This window comes from Symsagittifera roscoffensis, chromosome 8 (assembly GCF_963678635.1).
Source record: "Symsagittifera roscoffensis chromosome 8, txSymRosc1.1, whole genome shotgun sequence".
Taxonomy (NCBI): domain Eukaryota; kingdom Metazoa; phylum Xenacoelomorpha; order Acoela; family Convolutidae; genus Symsagittifera; species Symsagittifera roscoffensis.
This window is the reverse complement of record NC_087069.1, coordinates 47,906,087-47,928,714: the sequence shown is the minus strand read 5'-3', so window position 1 is coordinate 47,928,714 and position 22,628 is coordinate 47,906,087. Positions and strand designations below refer to the sequence as shown.

Sequence of the window (22,628 nt, the reverse complement as noted above, 5' to 3'; positions counted from 1 at the left end):
CAAAAAATCCGAGTATTCGACATCCCTGGACCTAAGTATGGGGACGTTCTTATTTTTAAGTGGGGGGGGGGGGTATTTTGGTAGTGGCCTTTAAGATGTAACAAAGCTTTTGGTCTCATGTCGCAAGTGAACCGAATTGGCTCCGACCACTTGAGGTAGAAAAATACAAGAGATAGTGTCCCTGACTCTTGAGCCAATGGTTATAGGGCCTATTTTTCTTTAACCTCAGATGTGATTTAAGTCGGCGACTGTTACAAATGTTACCTTGTTTTTGTTTAATTAGGAAGCGCATTTTGAATTCAACAATTTGGTTGAAGCACCGTAAGTGCGAATCATGCGCTAAATGCTGGTTAAGTATTTCATACAGTGACGCTGTGTTTTCTGGGCGAAGTTTACTGCCAAATGGAACATGTATTCAGGTCATTATGAGTTGAATGGATACGATAAAATCAGTGGCAATGTCTGCTGATATCCAACAGTTTGATGAATTGAAAGTGGAGACAGAAACATTCTTACACAATTTTGATGACAATAATGATATTGTACCTCATCTAACAGCTTATTTCAAAAGCTTTCAGCAGGCTCTAAAAACCCGCAGACCACTGTCAGTAAATGCTGTGCTAAGTTTCAGAAAGTCAAGTTAGAGTTTTTCCGTAATGAATTGAAAACCTCTTAAGCTCTTTGTTTATTAATCTGAACGTTGTTTAGATGATTTCACAGACTTGATAGGTGCTCTGATAAAAATTTCAAGGACCGATCTGAGGAATTCCCTCAGTACCGAGCAGCACGCGGACCGACAAAAGCTAGTCAAAGCTATTTTGAAGCGCATGAAATCGTTGCAGTCTTCGAGCCTGAATGTAATTGAGATGGGTTTTAGTGCTCTTCTTTCGCAGACAAGTGTCGGAAAGTTTTACTCGTTTGGACGAGTAAGAATGACCTTCAATCTTCCCGTGGAAGACAGGGGTTTGTTGTATCGATAAAAGCTTATAAAGGGTGGAAAATTGTTTATTTCTAACGGGGAATGAGTACCACATGGTTATGAAACTGTTGGTCTTAACTAACATGTTGGTCTTAACAAGTTTATTGATTACAAACCTCTGTTTGTAGAAGGACTATCAATGAATCATGAAACTGGTAAGTTCGTCATTTATCTATTATCCACATGATGCGTTTACAATTAAACAGAGATATGAAAGGTATTGAGACAATTTTGTGTTGGATTCCGATTTCGCTCCAAGATCGGTGTTCGTTGTTAACTCTTCGAAAATTTCGCTGCGGTTTCGTGTTTCGGTCGTATGAAGATTTTTGCTGTGGTTCGATTTTGACCGAAAGTTATGTTTAATAGCTTATTTTTTGTCCAGAAAGAGAAAATTTCTGCAAATCTTGTGAAATATTTCTGGTAACATCCAGATACTACAGTGAAAATTTGCAACTCTTGTCCGATGAGCAATATAATTCATTTCTTTCTAACGAAACCGAAGTCTTGAAACTGGAACCTACCAAATTAAAACCAACGAAGAAGGCGAAAGTTAGCGATAGCGCTGAAGCTTTACCTAGAAGTAGCATTTGTCCACGTTTTTGTCGTCAACCTGATGATAACCAAACCATTGATTGGTTAGAATGGACCGACCTGCAAGTTCAATGCAATTCGAAATTCGAAAGTTTCAAACAAGACGGTCGAAGAAATACAAATGAATTGGTTGCAAAGAGTTACTACAACCTCGTTTTCAAGTTTGTACTTCCTGACATAGAGGTTATATACACGAATCCATCTGGACCAAATCCCGAGACAGGTTAAATTGAATTAGTTCAGCTAATTTGCACAAAATTTCAAATGTTTTACAACCAGTTTCCAAAGGCTTTTCGACTATTAGCAAGAAAATCATTGAAATTAAGTGAGAAGTAAAAAATCCTATTTTTTTTTTCAATTGCGCCAAAAACTCACAGGGACTGAAAAATTCCGTAGAATTTTACTTTTTTTTCAGCCAGTTTCCAGAAGCTCCCAGTCTTTGTCGTGTCTCCGGATTTTGTACTCGAAACACATACAAAACAGGACATAGATCCAGACGGATACTATTTGTGGAAATTAGCTTTCGGGTCGTTCGATGAAGACCAGACTATTGAGAATATAGTGGACAAAATGCTTATGCCGAGGTTCAAAGGAGTTCTGGCAAATGCGTTAGAGGTTGGAAGTTGTTTTTATTTTTTTTTTCAAAAGAATTATCTGCATGATTTTATCTGTAACGCTCTAAGAAGAGATGATATCGTGCTCGGAAAAGTTGTGTTACTAGCTAGCGGTACAAAATTTTTGAACGAACTCAGCTTGTTGCAAAAGTTCCTAATCTGGGTTTTCTCAAATTTTTGTGGCGGGTTTTGACGCGAACGATTTGTGTAGCTCTGAAATTAACTGGAAAATCTTTTCGACACCTCTTCGGCTATCCAAAATCCTCGTCAAATAAGTTGAACTCATTTTGTTGTTCCGACCATTGAAAATGGGGAGGAATTTTGTATCCGAGTGTTTCAGTTTTCTTTTTTGTTTTTCGCGCAAAATAGGTACCACAAATCATCATCGGACAGGATCGAGTTTTATATCATTTTAAAGCCTTTTTAGTTGTGAACCGGTTTGAAATTTTTGATTATTCGTCAATTTTCAAGCGAGTAAAGCAATCGAGTTCCGTTTGCTATATATGAAAATTAGCAGTTTAGTCTACAAAAAAACTTAATTTTTCTAAAAAGAAAACTAGATTTTGAAGATTTGCTTATCTCCTCTCTGGCAAAATTTTTTTGATATTTTTTGAAAATTTTTTCATGTTTTTTATATTTTCTTTGTGAAGGCAATTGGAGCCTTTTATGCTTAATTCAATAAATTTCTACGCGTTCGTATAGTTGCATCATCAATAGTTCCGAAAATTTTTTCATGTTTTTTACTTTTTAATTTTGTGAAGACAATTGGAGCCTTCTATGCTTAATTCAATAATTTTCTGAGCGTTCGTAAAGTTGAATCATCATACGACGTACAAAAAAGGTACTAGCATGGAAAAAAGTTATTTTTTTTTTCTTCTGAGAAGGTGGTCAGAAACATCATTGCTACTTGCACAGCAACCGGCTGTCCGTGGTAGTTTGTGAGAATGTTTGCTGTTTAAAAAATTTTGGTTATCTTGTGGTGTAATTAAACGAAGTGATTAAGAGTAATGGACGTAGTGAAGACTCTTATATAGGTCTTGCTGAGTTTTTTTGTTTGTTTTTTTTTTCAGGAAAAGTCAGTCTGTAATTTAGCAGATGTAGGTTCATACATATTGATGCATTTATGAATGCACTTAGGTATATATGCACTTTTTGAGTTCAATTGAAATTCATCTGCTGAAAGTGACTCGTGGAATACGAACGTGGAAATGGCGCGAAAAAACGAACGTTTTCAAGATTTTTTTTTTCGATTTTGAATTTTCAATTCAATGTTCATTTCACCGAAATCGAAATCAGCAACCCAATAGTGCGATGATGCCAGGGCTGTCAATTATGAATGCCCAAATCTTTTTAGTTTACGAGACACGACGTTTTTTTGTGATTTTTCAGAAAGTTTTCAGAAAACTCAAATAAAAAGTAATTCACAATATTTGAAATTCCCAACCCTGTAGTGGGTGCTGTCGGAGTACTCTCAAGGTTTGCGATTCTTGCCTCCAATTATGACTGCTCAAATTGTTCTAGTTTTTGAGATATGACATATTTTATGGTTTCTTTTTTAATTTTTCAGAAAACTTAAATTTTAGAAAAAATAATGAGATATCCTTTCTATTTGGGTTCTGTGAGGGAACTCTCAGCAGTTCTAAGTTGCAAATTTTGCGTCACGTTACGACTGCTCTTAGGTTCCGAGATTTAACGTTTGTTACGTCATTTTTTGAAATGTTCAAAGAACTCAGATATAAAATTTTTCACAAATTTTCAAGTTCTCATTTCTATAGCGAGGCTTTGTGAGGGGAAACCAGGGGTTGCGATTTTAAATGTGGTTGGCTCTAACTGTGCGCAGGTGTAGCTTGTAAATGTGACTGCTCAAATCTTTGTAGTTTTCGAGATATGACGTTTGTTATGATTTTTTTCGAAAATTTTTCAGATAACTTTTATTTAGAATTATTTTTAAAAATCTGAAATTCGCAACCCTCTAGTTGGGGGCTGTTATAGCACTCTCAGGGGTTGCGTATATGATCTTCAGGCAAGTATTTTTTGAGAAATTACGTTTTTTTTTGTTTTTTCAATAAAAAGTTTTAGAAAACTTAAATTTGAACTTTCTCAAAATTTGAAATTTCCAGCGCTGTAGTTGGGTACTGTGAGATTACTCTCAAGAGCTGCAATTCTTGCGTCCAATTGCGACTGCTCTATTGCTTTAGTTTCTGAGATGTGACGTTTTTTTATGTAATTTTAAAATTTTTTCAGAGAACTTAAATATAAAAACTTTACAAAGTTTTATGGTTTTTCAAAATTTGAATAAAGAAAAACTTGTATACAAAAAACTTCACAAAATTTGAAATTAAAAACCCTTTAATTGGGTGCTGTCAGAGTACACTAGAAGGATGGAGATCTTATTTTCAATATATGCGGTTTTTCATGCGTTGTCAAAAATTAGAATCACCGAGGTGCGTTACGCGCTAGTTATAATGATATGATATCTTTCTGAAATCAAGTTTTTGTTTTTCAGGCGATTGAAAGGTCGGAAATATCAAAAATTGGAAATACCAGCTCGGAAATACCAAAAATAGAGATTGAAAACGAAGGCAGTCATGATATGATTACGAGTTTTACACGAGATGCGATCTATCACGCTATTTGTTCTTTACTGCAAGATTTGAGGAAAAAACGACCGAGAGGTAATAGTAGATCTCTCTGCTCCTCTTGAACTACCTCATGTAATATTCATAAAATCCAGTGCTAAATTACAATCAATATTGAGGATTTTAATTCCAGCTATTCTAGTTTAAAATAGGTAAAAGTTAAATGTCTTTGCTAAAATAAAAATTTCACCGGAAATCATTTTGAAATTGTCAATTGGGATGGTCAACGCGCGATGTCTTTCTTTATAACGCATAGCGGCGAATCAATCCTTCTTATAATCCTTTCCAAATGAATAGCGGCAAGTTATTTGGTCTTTCTAGCGCGTTCGTTAGTAGAACAGAAATATCATCTTGTGCTTGGTGATTTAAACGCGCTTATGTAGGGGAATGTATAAACTTCTGTGTCTGGGAGAGGAGGGGGGGGGGGGGGTAATGGGGAGTCAAGGGTGAGTTAGACTGCGTGGTTTATAGTTTCGCTTAGTGTTGGCTGTCCAATAGAAACCTTGTTCTACAGCTATTCGAATTTGATAAGAATTTCTGAAAAGAAGCTGAGAAGTATTGAAAATTTAGTTGTGATATATCTAATCTGACAGTTTTTCTCCAGACGATGATCGAAGAAGAAGAAATGCTAATATTAGGACAAGTAGTGTTTCGAATGAAATGACAGCAGATGAGTTAGTTGGAGAGCCGCTTGAGAGAAGTAAGAAGAGAATATGGAGTTGGTTCCAGGAGATTTGCGACTCCATTGACTTGCAAAGATCGTAAGTTGTCATCCTACAAAATTTACAGATAGTTTTGATAGCTAAAAAGAAACGCTGGTCGATGTATAAGTATGATAGAATGTTCCGATCTCAGTTGTAACGGCAAATTGATCCTCCGTATCTGATATGCGTTGTGAAGCATTGGTGACCAGCAGTCATATGATTGTGGGTTCAAATCGCACGTGCGCTGCAATTTACAAGGTGAGCTTTTGTAAGATAGCAATAGCGTAGTTAAATTTAAATAACTAACATTCGGGCTAGGCCTCTGGCTTCTTAACTTGAAAAAAAAACATATGTTTATTGATTGGAGAAGTATAGACCTATAAGTATTATTTTCTCATCTAGTTTTTGTGTGTTCTAAAGTGACGAAAAAAATTGCACCCCCTTCCGTTGTTTGAGAGTCATCGGATGAAGAAAATAGAAACATTTTGAATTATTAAGCCTCCTTGGCTGAGTGTCAGTGCGTGAGACTCATATTCTCTAGGTCGTAGATCGAAACCGAGACGTAGCCGAATTTTTAGTAATTCGAGGCTTATTTCTACTTTTTCTTACTGCACTTTATAGAGCTGCTTTTTGCCGTGTTCTCGCCAATGTCTGCGAGGCGTCTCTGTATAGAAGAAAGGCAAACTCCACTATCGAACAGCGAAAGTGTAAAGGCCATGAAAAGCGTGACGGACTTCTTGTTAGCGGAATTTTATTATCAAATTTTCCAGCGAACCAAAAAATTTACTTTTTGATCCAATTTTTCCTAAATGGGTTGATTCTTCTTTTTAAAAAAGTGGCCATCATTATTCGTTTCGAAAATTCAAAAAGCTTTAAGGCCAGCTTTTTTACTTGAAATTCGAAAGTTGAAATTTTTTTTACAAAATATGTCCGTAATTTTCTGTGTGCTTGCATTCATTGACTCTCTTCCAACTGTCTGTTGGCTATATTTTGTCTTGATGTATTTTCGAACCCAAATTTTTAAAACTTCTTTATTTTTGTCTGTATTTGGAATAGAAGGTTTCAGCTTAAGCTTTACCTGCTTAGAGGTCACGTATTGCTTCGTTTAATTATTGAAAAGAGTTTCTTATGCGTTTGTGTGTTTCGAGAGGGGAGTGGGCTTAGTTGGAATCTTTTTTCTTAAAATGAGCTTTTCAAGACAATCCAGACAAGCATTTCTGCCGAACTTGGTAGATATTATTTTTGAACATACGGTCGCTTTTTTTCGAATTTGCGGTATTCTAGTTTTCTGTAGGATAGTTTGTCCTGGTATCTTAGTGTTGAGGTGTCATACAGCACTCAGCTTAACCTTTCTGTTAAAAGTCTTTTTGCAAGGCACATGCTTCAAAAATGCAGATGTGAAAACATAGTAACTCACTTTTAAGGGAAGCACAGGTTCAAAATATGAGCTTGAATTGTTTGAGGCATTCGGTTTTTCTTTTTTGTCTTAAGACGCGTTTAACTTTTTGAAGTGAATTATCAAGTGTCTCTGTAGATGAACAATTATATAGATGTGGTACGTGAAATGAAAAAGTTTTCGTTACTTCATTATTACACTTGCGAGAGCATTGTTCTTGTAACCGGGAACCAGGCTGTTTTTCCAGTAAACAACTTTGCTTACAAATCTGTATGAAATTCTGAAGTTGCTTTTTAAGTGAACTTAAGCAATTTCGAGACTCTTTCACCTTTTGGCCTAGAGGTAATGCGGTTGACTTGAAGCACTTATATAGGATTGGTAAGTGAAATGAAAAGTTTTCGTTATTTCATTATTACACTTGCGACAGCATTATTCTTGTAACTGGGAACCGGGCAGTTTTTCCAGTAGACAACTTCGCTTACAAATCTGTATGAAATTCTGAAGTTGCTTTTTTTAGTGAACTTAAGCAACTTCGAGACTCTTTCCCACTTGGCCGAGAGGTAACGCGGTTGCCTTTACACTAAGGTCTGAGGTTCCTGTCCCGTACGGACTTTTTTCTGTATGTATGAAATTCATTTTTAAAAAAAAGACTTCGATTATCTTGTGATTAACAAGCTTTATCAAGTCGGAATAAAGGTTTTTCTCCAGCGTGATAGACTTCTAGTTAGTGGAATTTTAAGATCGAATTTTTCAGCGAACTAAAATTTTTACTTTTTGATCCAGTTTTCCCAAAATGGGTTGATTCTTTTTAAAAAAAGTGGCAATCATTAATTGTTTCGGAAATTCGAAGAGCTTTGATGCTAGCTTTTTTTCTTTGAAATTCGAAAGTTGAATTTTTTTTTTAAAATATGTCCGTAATTTTCTGTGTGCTTGCATTCGTTGACTCTTTTCCAACTGTCTGTTGGCTATATTTTGTCTTGTTGTATTTTCGACACCCAAATTTTTAAAACGTCTTTATTTTTGTCTGTATTTGAAATAGAAGGTTTCAGGTAAAGCTTTACTTGCTTAGAGGCCATTTATTGCTTCGTTTAACTGTTGAAACGAGTTTCTTATGCGTTTGTGTTTTGAGAGAGGAGTGGGCTTAGTTTGAGTGTTTTTTCTTAAAATGAGCTTTTCAAGACAAATCCAGACGAGCCTTTCTGCCGAACTTTGGTAGATGTTAATTTTAAACATGCGGTTGCTTTTTTTCGAACTAGTGGTGTTCTAGTTTTCTGTAGGATAGTTTGTCCTGGTATGTTAGTGTTGAGGTGTCATCAGCTTTCCGCTTAACCTTTGTTTTTTTTGCAAGGCTCACGCTTCAAAAAAGCAGATGTGAAAACATAGTAACTCAATTTTAAGGGAAGCACATGTTCGAAATATCAGCTTGAATTGTTTGAGGCATTCGGTTTTTCCTTTTTGTGTTAAGACGCGTTTGATTTTTTGAAGTGACTTATCAAGTGTCTATGTAGATTAAGAAATTATGTAGATGTGGTAAGTGAAATGAAAAAGTTTTCGGTACTTCATTATTACACTTGCGAGAGCATTGTTCTTGTAATCGGGAACTAGGCTGTTTTTCCAGTCAACAACTTTGCTTACAAATCTGTATGAAATTCTGAAGTTGCTTTTTTGTGAACTTTAGCAACTTCGAGACTCTTTCCGACTTGGCCTAAGGTCTGAGGTTCATGTCCCGTACGGACATTTTTTCAAATAGATTTCGATTATCTTGTGATTAAAAAGCGTTATCAAGTTGGAATACAGATTTTTCTCCAACTGAACAACTTGTCTAATAAAGTCACTCTAACGTTTCTTAAGCTCGATTGATTCGTCAAGACAATCTATTCGTTATTTTTTCGCTATGAGTTGATGAACATGGTTTTTTTTTTCAGGTAGTATGGAATTAAATTTTTTTCTGAGAAATTCGAATTGTCGGATTTTGGTTTGTCTGTTTATAGTTTGTCGGCTTAGTTGTCACTTATGGGACTTTTTTCTTATTATTTATTACTGTAATTTGTTAAATTAATATCCCTGACGTTAGATGTTTTTTTTTCTTGGTGTTCCTGTTCGTTTTTTTTGCTTAAAATTTCTTTTCGGCCTGAATTGTTTCAGATCATGTTGACTTAGTTAATTTTTTGTGTTGCTTCAAAAGAACAAAATGATGCATTTTTGATAATTTCATGTAGTTTGTGTTACCAATTTTGAAAGCGATTTTTTTTGAGAAATCGGTGATTTTTTGCGCTGTCTGCAGGCTTCATCGTAGGTGCAAATGTTTTAAGACTTTTTCCGGTAAGTTGTAAGATAATAACCCTGAGCTTGTTGTTTTTTCGCTTTTTCGTTCAAAAGCTTTTTTTGACCTGAATTGTTTCGGTTGATGTTTTATTGGCTGAGTTACCTTATTTTGTGTTGCTTTAAATGAAAAAAAGATACATTTTTTTTTTGAAAATCTGTTATTTTGTGTTGCAAGATTTTAAGTTTTCCTTTTGGCGTTTTTTCCCGGCTCATTGGGCTTCTACCCATTTGTTGTCGTCCTTGTGGCCGCTAGGTGAATAACTCAAACTTATTTATTACTGGTGGTTATTTTTTGACTGTTTTCCCGAAAGTTATTTCCATTTTCCATGTTTTTCTATTGTTATTTCTGTTTATTTCTCTGTTCACTAGCTTGCAATGCTGCGCTAGCGCTGTATCACAGTTAGTGCGAAGCTCAGCTTCACCTCTGTCTTTGAACGTGGGTTTAACTTTTCTGAATCGCCAGCAGCAATTTTTGTTGTGTATTGGAGCCAACATGCTGGACTAAATTATACGCGGTTTTATTCTTTCATCTATGATTTCCAACGCGCTCTCGTTATCACGTTTACGCGCTTCTATTCTTTCATCTGTGATTTCATGTTTTATACGCGCTTTTTCAAGTTTTATCAAGTTTCATACGCGCTTTCATTCTTTCATCTGATTTCCAACGCGCAGAGCGGTATCAAGTTGGAATACAGATTTTTCTCCAGCTGAACAACTTGTTTAATAAAGTCACTCTAACGTTTCTTAAGCTCGTTTGATTCGTCAAGACAATCTATTCATTAAACTTTTTCAAGAGTTGATGAACATTGTTTTTTTCTCAGTAAGTATGAAATTAAATTTTTTTTTCGGAAAATTTAAATTGTCGGACTTTCGTTTGTCTGTTTATTATTCGTCTGCTTAAATGCCCTATCAGGGACTTTTTTCTTATGATTTATTTCTATAGTTTGTAAAAAAAATTCATCCCTGACCTGAGGTGTTTATTTTTGGTTTTCTTGTTCGTTTTTTTTTGCTAAAAAGCTCTTTCGGCCTGAATTGTTTCAGTTCATGTTGGCTTAGTTAATTTATTTTGTGTTGCTTCAAAAGAACAAAATGATACATTTTTTTTGGATAACACATGTAGTTTGTGTTGCAAGGTTGCAATTTTTAAACTAATGTTTAGTTGCGAATTGGGGTTTTTTTTTGCGCTGTCTGCAGGCTACATCGTAGGTGCAAATGTTTAATGATTTATTCCGGTAAGTTGTAATATAATAACCCTGAAGTTGTTGTTTTTTCGTTTTTCGTTTTTTCCTTTCGTTTAAAAGCTTTATTCAGCCTGAATTGTTTCGGTTTATGTTTTATCGGCCTGCCTAGTTAACTTATTTTGTGTTGCTTTAAATGGAAAAAAAGATACATTTTTTTGAAAAATCTGTTAGTTTGTGTTGCAAGGTTTTAAGTTTTCCTTTTGGCGTTTTTTCCCGGCTCATTGGGCTTCTACCCATTTGTTGTCGACCTTGTGGCCGCTAGGTAAATAACCCAAGCTTATTTACTACTAGTGGTTATTTCGACTGTTTTCCTGAAATTCTATCATTTTCCATTTTTTTGCATCGTTGTTTCTGTTTTTTTTTCTATTCACTAGCTTGCAATGCTGCGCCGGCGTTGTATCAGAATTAGTGCGAAGCTCAGACTCACCTCTGTCTTCGAAAGTGGGTTTTATTTTTCTGAATTGCCAGCAGCAATTTTGTAGCGTATTGGAGCCAACATGCTGGACTAAATTATGCGCGCTTTTATTCTATTCATCGATGATTTTCAACGCTCATTCGTGCCTTTTTTGAGCGCGGTTTTAATCCAAATTCCAATGCGTTAAATAATCATTCCAATTTGAATCGATGCAGCCTACTAAATTTTAATATTAGTTCGACCATTTGAAAAATGTGGAGGAACTTTGTTTTTTTTTGGACGCAAAATCAGGTACCACAAATCTTCATCGGATTGGGTAGTTTTTTTTATCATATCAAAGCACTTTCAGTCGTGATTCGAACGACATTAAAATTTTAAATTTGTGTTGTTTGATCTTTTTTGAAGCTACTAAGGTGAGCTCGCAGGATTACAATAGCTTATTAATGTTCAATTTAAGCCGTGAGAACTTATTTTTACTTGAGTAGACTTAATTTTTGGAGTTTTTAGCGCCAATTTGAGAATCAGAAACTTGAAAAATTCAAAAATTTTCTGCAATTTTTTTTTCTTTTTTCTAGTTGCTGTTCATTAAAAACTGTTTTGTCAATTGGGCTACTTTTTTATGGTTGCCAAATACGCCTAAGTTCATTTTCTTGTTCAGATTTTTTTGTCACATTTCGAAGAAAAAGCGACACTAATTTGAGAAAAAAATTTTTTGGTAGTTTTTGAGACAATGGTCGGAACTTTCTGTGATACTTGAACAGTAACCTGCTATCCTTGTTCTATATGGTCTTTAGTTATTTCTTTAAGTTATTTATATTTCAAAGTGTTTTTATTTTCAATGTTAAAATTCAATATTTAGGGGACGAGAGAGTACAAAAGATACGGTGGTTAAGCGAGAGAATTTTGGGAGGATGATCAAAGACGGAGTACACATGGGAATAATGACAAAAGAACAGGCTGAAAAAATTCTGTCAAAACAACCAGTAAGTAAATAGTGAGACATCTTAACCTTCAAAACGGGAAAACTAAAATGTGTCAAATTGCTACAAGGATTGGCAGTTGCTGTTCTGGAAACGACTATCCTGCAAAATTGTTTTGTTTTCAAAATTCAATTTGGATCTACTTAACAATCGCCCTATGGTATCTACTAAAGAATAACCACGCTTATAAATAAAAGCAAAAATCTGGCACTAGAGCGCTCTATTTAAAATTTGAATTTTGCGGCATCCTGATTGGTCGAAAATTCGACTAAATTAATTTGCTTAGTTATTACTACCTTTCTTGAAAGGGGGTGGTAATTGTTTAGTAGACCCTTCATTTTGTATACCATCTTTTTTTTACTAAGTTGCACGTACTAGGTTTACGGATTTTCGAAAAAATTTTGAAAACTTTGTCAATATTTTGGTCGACCAATTGATTTTCTGAGCTCTCCCAAACCACTAAAAAGACCTTAATTTGACCGAATAATCTGCGCCGCATGCAAATTTTTGAACAAAAGGCGTTTTGAGGCACTTTTTGGAAAATTTCGACCAAAAAATTGCGTTTTTTCGGCGCGTGCTCCCCTCAAAATTAGTATAGATTGGCACCGAAGGCTCCTTAAAAAATTTTTAAGGTCAGTCAGCCAAACATGGATATCTCAAAATGGTCGGCAGGGGGTCGAATCCCTGAGGGGCGAGGGCGTCCGCGCAATCCCCCCCTCCCCTCCCTAAATCTGCTACTGGATGTATTGGTTCTCAAAAGACCTTTCATTAGCTATCAAGCAGATTATCACATTGTTCAGCACAGTAGTTCAAGCACTGTCTGATTGTCTGAATTAAAACTAGAAGCATTGTCTTGAAGTTTTGCAATTTTTTTAAGAAAAAAAAACGTTTTTTGAAGTTGCTTATGTTTTAGATTGGTACTTTTCTTCTCCGATTCAGTACTTCACAGCCCGAGTGCAAGATTGCGGTGTCCATAATAAGGATGGATGCAACTCAAATGATAAAAATAGACCACTTCTCTTATCCAGTTTCACAAGCGCAAACCTTGGAAAGTGCGGCGTTTCGCATTCACAAAGAACTCAAGAAAACTGACGACAGCAGATGCAAATGTAAGTAATTATTTTAAACGTCATTATTCATAATTAACGACATGAAAGGAAAGTATTTGTGCAAGTAATCGGTATAATGGGTTCTCGGCCGCCGATGGTTGCATTTTGGATCCCCAGTGCTTGATTATTTTTTTGTTACTTTTCTGGCAGTGTAAGGCCTTTTTTGTTTTTTTTCCGCTCAAATGTTTACACTGTAGCATCGCCTTTGTATATGTTTTTCAATTAGTTGCGCTCCCTTTATTTCGCTATTTTTTAATTGTTTTTGTTTCAAAAATTGAATAATTAACAGCAGAAATTCAAAATAGATCAAAGAATAATTTTCAATAGAACATTACGTTCTCAAAACAAAATCATTCATACAGTGCTGATTTAAATTATCCGGACAAAACGAACAAACTTGAACTTTCAAACGCGTTTTTCTCAAATTGAGTTAAGATTAGACAAAAAGTGAAGAGAACAAAAGTTGCTTAGAATCTCACCAGAATTAATATGGTGCCATTTTTTCTCCGAAATTCTTAACAAACATTTTACCCGAAAAATGGGTCATTTTGGCTTTTTTCAATAAATCTAGAATTACGCTGAAATTACTTGGTTAATTGATGAGAAAATTATATCAGAGGAAGCCTCTTACGCAGTTCAACAAAGTTTAAGCAGGGTTAAATCTCCAAAAATTAGTATAAGAGAAAAATTTTTCACTCGATAGTCAATAAATGTGATTTTTACCATATAAAACCCAGAATCTCTGTTTAAAAATAAATTTTAAACAATTTGCGCGAATTTTTGGAGATTTAACCTTGCTTAAACTTTGTTGAAGTGCGTAAGAGGCTTCCTGTGTTATAATTTTTTTATCAATTAACCAAGTAGTTTTAGCGTAATTCTTGATTAATTGAAAAAAGCCAAAATGACCCATTTTTGGGGTAAAATATTTGGAAAGAGTTTCGGAGAAACAATGGCACCATATTAATTCTAGGGAAATTCTAAGCAACTTTTGTTCTCTTCACTTTTTGTCTAATCTTAACTCAATTTGAGAAAAACGCGTTTGAAAATTCAAGTTTTGTCCGGATAATTTAAATCAGCACTAGAATGATCTTTATTTGGAATGTGGATTTGGTTTTCAAGTGTCAATGAACGTAGTGAGGATACTTATATAGATCTTGATAGCCTTTTAAGTTTTTTCAGCGAAAAGTTCATATTTGATCTATCGCGGCTTCATGTTTGATTTTTTTTTTTTTCAATTCAATTTCATTTCGTAAGTGGAAGGGAAATTCAAACAAGCGAAATTGGCGCGACTAAACGTTGATGCGTTCAAGTTTGGACAGTCTAAGGTGTTTGGTTTTTACAATAGCGAGCTTAGTGAATTAGTACGAACTATCTTTATTTTCTAAACTAACTCGCAAATAAAAGTCCCCATAACTCCCTTTGGTGGCACTTTTGCTATAATCTCAATCTGTCAATCCATAGTTTTGGAAAATTCTTAGCATCTGATCTCTGCTTCATTTGTGACTAGTGTTGGTGGCTTGTTAAGCGTCCGTGGACGAGTGGTTAGTCCGTGAGACTCATAATATCTAGGTCGTAGGATCGAAGCTAAGTCGTAGGATCGATTTTAATAATTCGAGATTTATTTCTCTTTTATAGAGCTGCTTTTTTGTCGTGTTCTGGCCAGTTTGCCAAGCGCAGCTTCGCCTTTGTGTAAGTTTTAGAATCCTCAGCGGAATAAAAAAAACCACTTTGATCCAGATCGGCCGGTTTTTTTTGTATCACAAATGCGTCAATCGTACAAGATTCTTGATAATCAAACAGCTTCATTTGAAAAGTTGAAAGATGTATTTTTTCCAAAAAAAAACATTCATTCATTTAATTTTGGTCTTGTGTTCATTCGCACTTTTCAACTGGCTGATGGCTATGTTTTTGTGTGTCCTACGTTTTGATAGTTATTGCACAGCGAATCTCGTAGTCATTTGTGTGTAATTCTGGTACGTTTTTGATAGTGCTAGACGCAAACAAGTGCGTGGGATGCAGGTAATCGATCAAGAGTTCTTTTGAAATTTAAGAGAATTCCGGGAGGTCGGTTGCTTTAGCACGTAATTTTTGAACGCTCGAGATTTTGAACGCTGAAGAAAGGCACGAAATTTTTCGAATTTTTTTTTCAGTTTTTTGCTTACGCTATTTATTGAAGAGCGGCTGAATTAGATAAAAACTGCAAGAAGGAGGTAATTATTCCTAAAATGACGCTCGATGTTCAAATTAATTTTTTCTGACCAATTTATATCTTTTTTAAAACAATTTTGATTTTTTAACTAGAATAACAGTGAATAGTGTTTAAAATGGTACCACCCGGACCCTATGTAAGCTGTCTTTGAGGTATTCAAAATCGGAAAAAAACACGCCGCCTTTTTTCCTTCACTTGTGAAATTGTTGGAACAAAAACTTGTTTTTTTTGCAGGTTGCTTAAACTGATTAAGTGTGTTCGCTTTGCTGCAAAAGATTCGGGGAAAAACCCAAGCAATTGAACAAAACAGAGCGTCCCATAGCTATTTTCTTGTTCATGAGTTTTTCGGAAGTTTACATTACATGATATTTTTTGTGTGGTACACTGGGATTTAAATGCCTCTGTAGGTTTGGATATCAGTGTCCTATGAAATTAGAAAACCAAATATTCTCAGTTGATAAATGCGTTTTTCTGTTTTGGTCCTTCTTCTTTTCGCCTCTCTAAATTTAGCTTTTTTCACACAAGCAATGTTTTTTATAGTATGAACTATCTCTTTTTTTCCAACCTAAGTCGCAAGTATTGTTGCGAAACAAATTTTTTTGCGATAAAATGTGTTCATTTTGAAAGTGTTCATTTTGAGCAATAACCAGCTATTATTACAGCCAATGCTAATGATATTACAAGCCGAGGCTTGTTAGTTGGTAAAATTTTTTAAATCAAATTAACTGGTACTGCTAATGCGTCATAATTGGCGTGCGTCACTTAATAAATTTTGAAGACTCAAAGTTTTACTCATTCAGTTTTTCCCAGTAGCGTTATATCGGTCATGTTTTTGATTGTGTTTGCGATGTGCAACTTCGCGTCTGTGTCTATAATTGATTTTTTTTTACATTCTTCCAGACATTTTAATCCTATAATTGGTTTTAAAGTGAGGTTTCAGCTGTTTTCAAATTGCTGGCTTTTTTAAGTGCCAATGAATGAAGTGAAGACATTTAGTTTATCGTTCGTTTGTTTTTGTGGAAAACATTTCCAAAAGTTCTTCTCACTCAAATTGTTTCTTTTTTGAACTTTGGTTTCTTTAAGTTTGGTTTGAATTCACTTGCTTTGCGGAAAGAAAATTTTCGCGGTTCTATGCCAAAAGTGCAAATGGCTCGGGAGAAAAAACGAAAAATGACTCTGTTTCGAAAGTTGGTGTTAATATTTTTTCTTAAGATTACACGGCGGATTAAAAAAAGACTATTGACCAGTTTTCTCAAATTGGTTCACTTCTTTTTAGATAGTGGCGAGCATATAAAAGCTTAAATGCGATATATTTGTTTTTTTATTTAATGTCGAAGGAAATTAAGTCATTTTTTCGGTCTTCTGGATTTCAGTTTCACATTTCGATGTCTGATGTTCATCTGTTTTTTTTTCGACATAACAGAAGTTTATTTAGGTGACAACTCCGTTTACTGTGAACGTTTTAAGACCACAGCGTGTAGAGCCAGACCAGTTAAACGAATCTAGTCATGAAGACACTTAATTTTAAATCGGTCGAGTTAATGTGCAAGTTAGTACCCCTCAATTTGTTTCGGCGTATTGGTAATGAATAAAACAAGAAATTTTGTAGTTGCTGCAGATTGTTCATTGATTTTTTCATTACGATTCAAAGAGATGGTGAACGTATAGATGTCGCTATGATTTTTTTCAGGTAAAGTCTTAAAATTTTTTCAGGCTCAAATTTGATTTTTCGCGGTTAATCTTTTGATTTCTTTCCAAGATCACTTCTTTTCTTTTGTTAAAAGGAGGGCAAACTCCCCTATCGATCAGCAAAGTGTAAAGATCACCAAAAAACTAGTTTAATTAGATCGGAAATACGGCAAATAGAAACGGAAAACGAATGTTGGCTACGTTTTAGTATTGTTGCGAAACGAAACTCGACAACCGATTTCGGTTTTGGCAAATTACTACTCTGAAACGGCGAGCGTAGTGTCTTCTCCAAATCAAGAAATATATCGCGACGGAAATCAGTTATCGGAAGCAATTAGGGAAATGAGTCTGAGCGGCCTCAGTACCCCAGCATCAAGTAGCTTTTTTCAGAACGAGTTCAGTCCAGGTTAGTTATTTCTGATCCGTTTTCAAAGGCGTCCAATCAAATTTCACTACACCTCCTTGAAGTTAAGTTTAAAAACAATGGTTTTCATCCGGTTTGCATACGCATATTGTTTTAATGGGGAATATATTTGAGTTAACTAAAAAGGACTGAATGTATCCATAATATTAATTGGGGAAACTGTTGTTTTAGTGGGGGGATGAGCTGAGAAATATTGACTTTTTTTATTCAAGTTTCAATAATTTATTTTAAAAAATGTGTTAAAATTTTAAAATATATATTAGTTGTCGTTTAAGTGCTCAGCGATGTTTTAATGCCCTCGCCGATGGACCAACAGCAGATGAATATGAATATCAATCCAATGGGTGATAGAGGAAGTGGTTATACAGATCTGCATGCCATGTCTGACTCGATATCATTTTCGCCTCAAATAACACAAGTCATGGTAGCAGGTCTAAACCAGGGTGAGCCGCAAGGTAATTTGGAGTTCTTGAGGGATATGTTACAATCTCTAGCGTTGTAAATGAAATTTTTTTAAGACTGAAAGATATTTTTCAGTTAAATTATTAAGAGTAATGAACGTAGTGCATACTCTTATATAGGACTTGCATATTATTTTTGTTTTTTTTCAGGAAAAAGTCTAAAATTTGTTCATGCTCAATTTTGATTTTGCATAACGTGATCGACTTCTAATTTCGAAAATGGAATTAATTATCAGATTTCCCAGCGAAATGAAAATTTTACCTACTGATCCAGTTTTCTCAATTTGGGTTAATTTTAACAAAAAAGTGTCCATCATAAATTTTTTGACAAATTCAAAGAGCTTTAAGGCCATCTATTTTTTTCTTCAGAAGTTGAAGATTTTGGAATAAACAAGTCATTTTTTTTTCAATTTCCATCCGTTCAGAACTCTTTTCCAACTGTGAGTGGGCTATGGCTATTTATTTTTCAGTTTCCTTGTTTGTATTTATATGTCCTCTTGTTTCTTGGCCATACTTTCACTTTTGCGAAATGGTTAAAAGTTGGTTTCTCAGTATTTTTTTTATATAATCCAGTTTTTGACTTTTTAATGCAAATTAGGCAAAGCTTGGCTTTGCCTTTGTGTTCAAACGTGTCATCATCTATTGTAACATATCTTATCTTGGATCAGGAGTGTTTGACAATGACTCAACGTTTTTTCCGGATGATCTCGAAGGAGTGGAGCCATTTACTTTAGGTGTGTGATTCTTGCATTCTTTTTCTTTCAAAAATGTTTGAAATCCTTTGTGCTAAGAGGTTGCATTAGATATCCAATGAAGTTTTTAATAGTGGATGAACGTAGTTTAGACTCTTGCATAGGTTGTGGTGATTTTTTTGTTTTTTTTCTACGATATTCATTGCATTTTTTCAGGCTTGAATTCACTTATCACTGTATAACTTTTGATGTCTTTAAGTTCAGTTCAGTTCATTTCCTTTTCTAAACGGAATGCAAACTCTACAATTGAACAGCAAAGTGTAAAGGTCACGGAAAACGTGATTGAGTTCTAGTTTCCAAAGTAGAACTTATTTTTTGGATTTCCCAGTAAAATAAAAACTACCTATTAATCCAGTTTTTTTTTTCAAATAGGGCTAATTTTATCATAAAAGTGTCAATCATTATTTATTCTAGAAATTCAAAGAGCTTAATGCCATAAATTGTTATTTGGAAGTTCAAAAGTTGAAAGTTTTTGCAAAAAAAGCCAGTTTTTTTTCTTTTGTTGCGTGCATTCATTGACTCTTTTCCAACTGTCTGTTGACGGTGTTTACTGATCAAAGCAGAGCAAATTTTAATCACCGAATTGTATAACCAAAATTCAATTTAGCTGTATTGTTGTTTAATTTCAATGGGGGGGGGGGGGTGGGGGGGGGGGCTATAATGGGAAAACCTAATGACCCGGTTTTCAGTTTTCGGTCATCATGTTGTTTGAAATCAGGATTTTGTTGATCGCAAAAGATAAACAAAGGGCCAGGTTTTCCCGTTTTTCTGAAAAGATTCCCTCGAGTGAGTGTATGCGAAATGTGCTTTTATGCTTGATTTATGTGGAAGAGAAAGATTGAATCGTGCATTCTCTTGAAATACTTGTAGTGTATAAGTACGAACCTTCTTTTTTTCCAACCTAAGTCGCAAATATTGGTGCGGCACTTTTATGGTGGGGCACCTTTACAACTCTTTGATAGCATGTGCTTTGACATTCGAATAGTATTATATTAACAGAGTTGATGCATCAAAACCGAAAAAAGCTATTAGTTTCAAACAACATCACAATAATAAAAACTCGATTTTAGAAATTTTCAAACTCAATATGTCGCATTTTTTTTTGAAATGCATAATTTTTCATAATGTGGCTTTATGTTTTGCGATTTGTGACATGCAAAGTTAGTATGGGTGCCTTCTGTTTGTTTTATTCCAAATTATTAATTGCAAAAGTGAGTCTGTTTGTATGTAGTGTCGAATCGCATTGGCAATTTGTTAGCATATGTAATTGCTGTATTCGTGACTAGTATTTGTCGGTTGTTAAGATGGGATAGTGCGTTAGACTCTGAATTGCAGTAGGTCGCAGATTCGAACCCTACACGTAGCCGAGTTTTTGCTAAATCGAGGCTTATTTCTACTTTTTCTTATCTAACTTGATAGAGTTGTTTTTTGTCGTCTTCTCGCAAGTGTTTGCGAAGCGCAGCTTCGCCTTAGTGTTCAAAAATATAAAAACATCGCTGTAATTTTTTGTCAGTTTTTCTTAAGCCTGAACATTGGCCAATATTTTTGTATCGGAGTTAATGTGAAGCTCTGTTTAATATTATATACACCATGATTACACACCCAATGTCCATGTCAGAAAACAATATCGAGCCTGGAAGTGTCAGGTCCTTTGCCAGTGACAACGTGTTGCCCCCTGTTGAGTTTATTCTGACGCCTCCTGAATCGAACATCCAGAGTGCCACATTACAGCAGCCAAACGAAGATGACGACTCACCGGAAAATGTGTATCAATCTGCCGAATTGTGAGCAAAAGGTGCGGCACGTTTCTGAAACAGTATACATCTCTTCTATAACTTCAGACATAGCTCAATGTTAAGTCTGCGTCATGTTTTCTGAAGGGCAGATATGGAATTCTTTACGAGATTTGTTCATACGAAAAGAGCTCAATTGATAAATATTACACTGATGTGATGAAAAAAGACAGATAATGATTTTGAGGCCGAAATTTAAGAAAACTGTATTGAATAAGAGCGAATAAAAACTCCATTTTTTATTTAAAACTTGATTAAAATTCGAAGTTTCAAAAGGGAATTGTTTACTTTTGAAAAAGATTAATTCTGATTATAGGTGTTCATCGTACTTTTGCTATAAACTTTCATGCAACTCGGTGATGATGTTTTATTTTCTCTTCTGATAAAGTATGTGGCTTACATAGTCTCCAAAGTTGTCTGAACTCATCCCTCATAAATAATTATTCATCTGTTGCTGTCATCGTAAAAGTTTGTTAAATACAAATTCAAGCCTCCTTTCAACTGTACTTTCTTTCTTAAACATGACTTATACCGTTGCTGTCGCTATCAGTTTATACTATCGGAGTTACTAAAATCATTGATTGTCCTCAAAAATTGTTAATTTTGTATGCCAGGGGACGGTAAAAGAGCCCACAGTTTTTATGAATGTTTTCTTGTCTATAGCATATCTCTACCTTCTTTCTTTCTTGCACAATTTGTGATCATGTAAATTTGCTGTTTTTTAAATTTGGCGCTTTCCATGTGTATATCCATTTATTTTGGTACGTAGCTTTATTTTTGTACAAAGTGCTTCGGTTTCGAAAAGCTATTGTTTTGATTTGATCTGCTGAGCTGATTTATAAGAAACATTTTCATTCAAATTATTTTCTTACGGACTATTCAAGGTAAAGTTGTAGAAAGAGCCTCTTTTGTCACTTAACGGACTGAACAAAAAAATTATCGAAGCCTTTGTTGTTTTGTGCTTTATTAATAAGTCGAGTGAGGCAATGTTTAAAAGATTTCTCAGTCGCGATTAAAAGAAATCTCAAGTTTTCTTAGAGGAAATCAAAAGTTTTCCGTTCGAAGTCTCGAAAATAATGAGACGGGCCAAATGTTTTTTTTTGAGCAAACACGTTAAGGTCTTCTTTCTTTTAGGTAAAATAACAGAATAATCAAAGAGCATAATTAAGGAGAAACAAGAGATAGCGAGTTTGAAATGATTTTTCTCAAAGGGAGCTTAACCGCGGCTGTGTATTACTTAAACATTTATTTCCTCGGTGTCTAAAGCCAAAAAAAAATTTCGATGATCATGATTTATTATTAACTTGCTCTAAACATGCTTTGCTTTCGCGTGTATGAAAATAACTGAAAACTATCAGAAGTTTTTGAAGAAGATTTTAACTCTCTGGTATAAGTGAACTAAGTAAGTTTAAGCAAAGTTTATTAATATTGCATAAGAGAGGACAGTGAACGAATCCAGGGGGGTCACATTCTTTGCTGCCTTAATATTAAATCAATATTGATGCGAATGAAATTTTATCAAAACACAAACATGTAATCAATACTAACAAATTTTGAAAGACGTAAGTTTTCGTTAAAAAAAAAAATAGGTTTATGCTGAACATGAAATTTGGCGTTAGTCTCCTCTCTAGCGAACCATTTAGCACTGTTTTTTTTTAAAACAAAATAGTGTTTTCATTTTCACGCCTAATAGAGACTAGTTTGTTGAATTTTTATGCAGAAAGCTGAAATGACGCAGATTCCGTTGTACTAAGAATTCGGCTAGCACATAAAAAAATCACGGATCCGTAGAGTACCCATGCGGTGCCTTAGTACAGGTTTTTAAGAGTTATGAGTAATCAAGAGTGAAAAAGTAAAAAATCAAAACAAAACTTGACCACCTTTCTGGAGTGATTTCCAAAATGATATATTATATAGCCAGAGGGGTGATGGTTAAGTGTTACAATTCTACTACTAAGCAAATAATTCAATACGGAGGCCTGGTAAATGGGTGTACCTGTTTTTCTAATGTCAATTCAATTTTTCTCGTGCAGAAAAATATCATCAAAATGATATTTTTAAAGGAAAATATGACAGCGTCTCGGTCAATTCGCAGCGAAACAATTTTTTTTTCCGTCGCTAGCTTTATGCTAATAATCTTCCGAAGTTTTGTTTGCGGTCAGTGAATAATAAAGATTTCAGTAGTTTTGTAAACCAGTTTTTTTGCAAACGTTTTTTTTTCATATAATAAGGTCATGCCTTCCTCTTTACAACAAAACATTCTGCAGAAAAAAAATTGAATCAGTGTCTATACAGAACAGACGTTCT

General features: G+C 34.7%; 1 protein-coding gene across 5 annotated transcripts; it reads left to right on the top strand.

The window, feature by feature from the left end:
- The first annotated feature begins 423 nt into the window (after nucleotides 1-423).
- On the top strand, nucleotides 424-21,157 carry LOC134852840 (uncharacterized). 5 transcript variants are annotated; one of them, XM_063868667.1, is made up of 13 exons: nucleotides 424-639; nucleotides 709-963; nucleotides 1,108-1,134; nucleotides 1,362-1,793; nucleotides 1,986-2,185; nucleotides 4,691-4,859; nucleotides 5,428-5,584; nucleotides 11,764-11,887; nucleotides 12,798-12,993; nucleotides 17,100-17,297; nucleotides 17,591-17,770; nucleotides 18,445-18,510; nucleotides 20,147-21,157. In XM_063868667.1, the coding sequence occupies exons 1-13, from the start codon at nucleotides 435-437 to the stop codon at nucleotides 20,314-20,316; spliced, it is 2,379 nt and encodes a 792-aa protein (XP_063724737.1). In that variant the 5' UTR covers nucleotides 424-434; the 3' UTR covers nucleotides 20,317-21,157. The 5 variants fall into 5 exon arrangements, with proteins under 5 accessions (XP_063724737.1, XP_063724742.1, XP_063724741.1 ...); XM_063868672.1 differs by lacking the exon at nucleotides 18,445-18,510 and having other exon boundaries at nucleotides 17,591-17,696; nucleotides 20,175-21,157; XM_063868671.1 differs by lacking the exon at nucleotides 18,445-18,510 and having other exon boundaries at nucleotides 17,591-17,696; nucleotides 20,169-21,157.
- Nucleotides 21,158-22,628: the final 1,471 nt, after the last annotated feature.

Excerpts from the sequence above, each read along its gene's own strand:
- LOC134852840 (XM_063868667.1), top strand. The coding sequence starts at position 435 with ATGGATACGATAAAATCAGTGGCAATGTCTGCTGATATCCAACAGTTT. Across the intron at positions 5,585-11,763 it reads TCCATTGACTTGCAAAGATC|GGGACGAGAGAGTACAAAAG; the intron begins GTAAGTTGTCAT and ends TTCAATATTTAG. Across the intron at positions 12,994-17,099 it reads TGACGACAGCAGATGCAAAT|TATTGTTGCGAAACGAAACT; the intron begins GTAAGTAATTAT and ends GCTACGTTTTAG.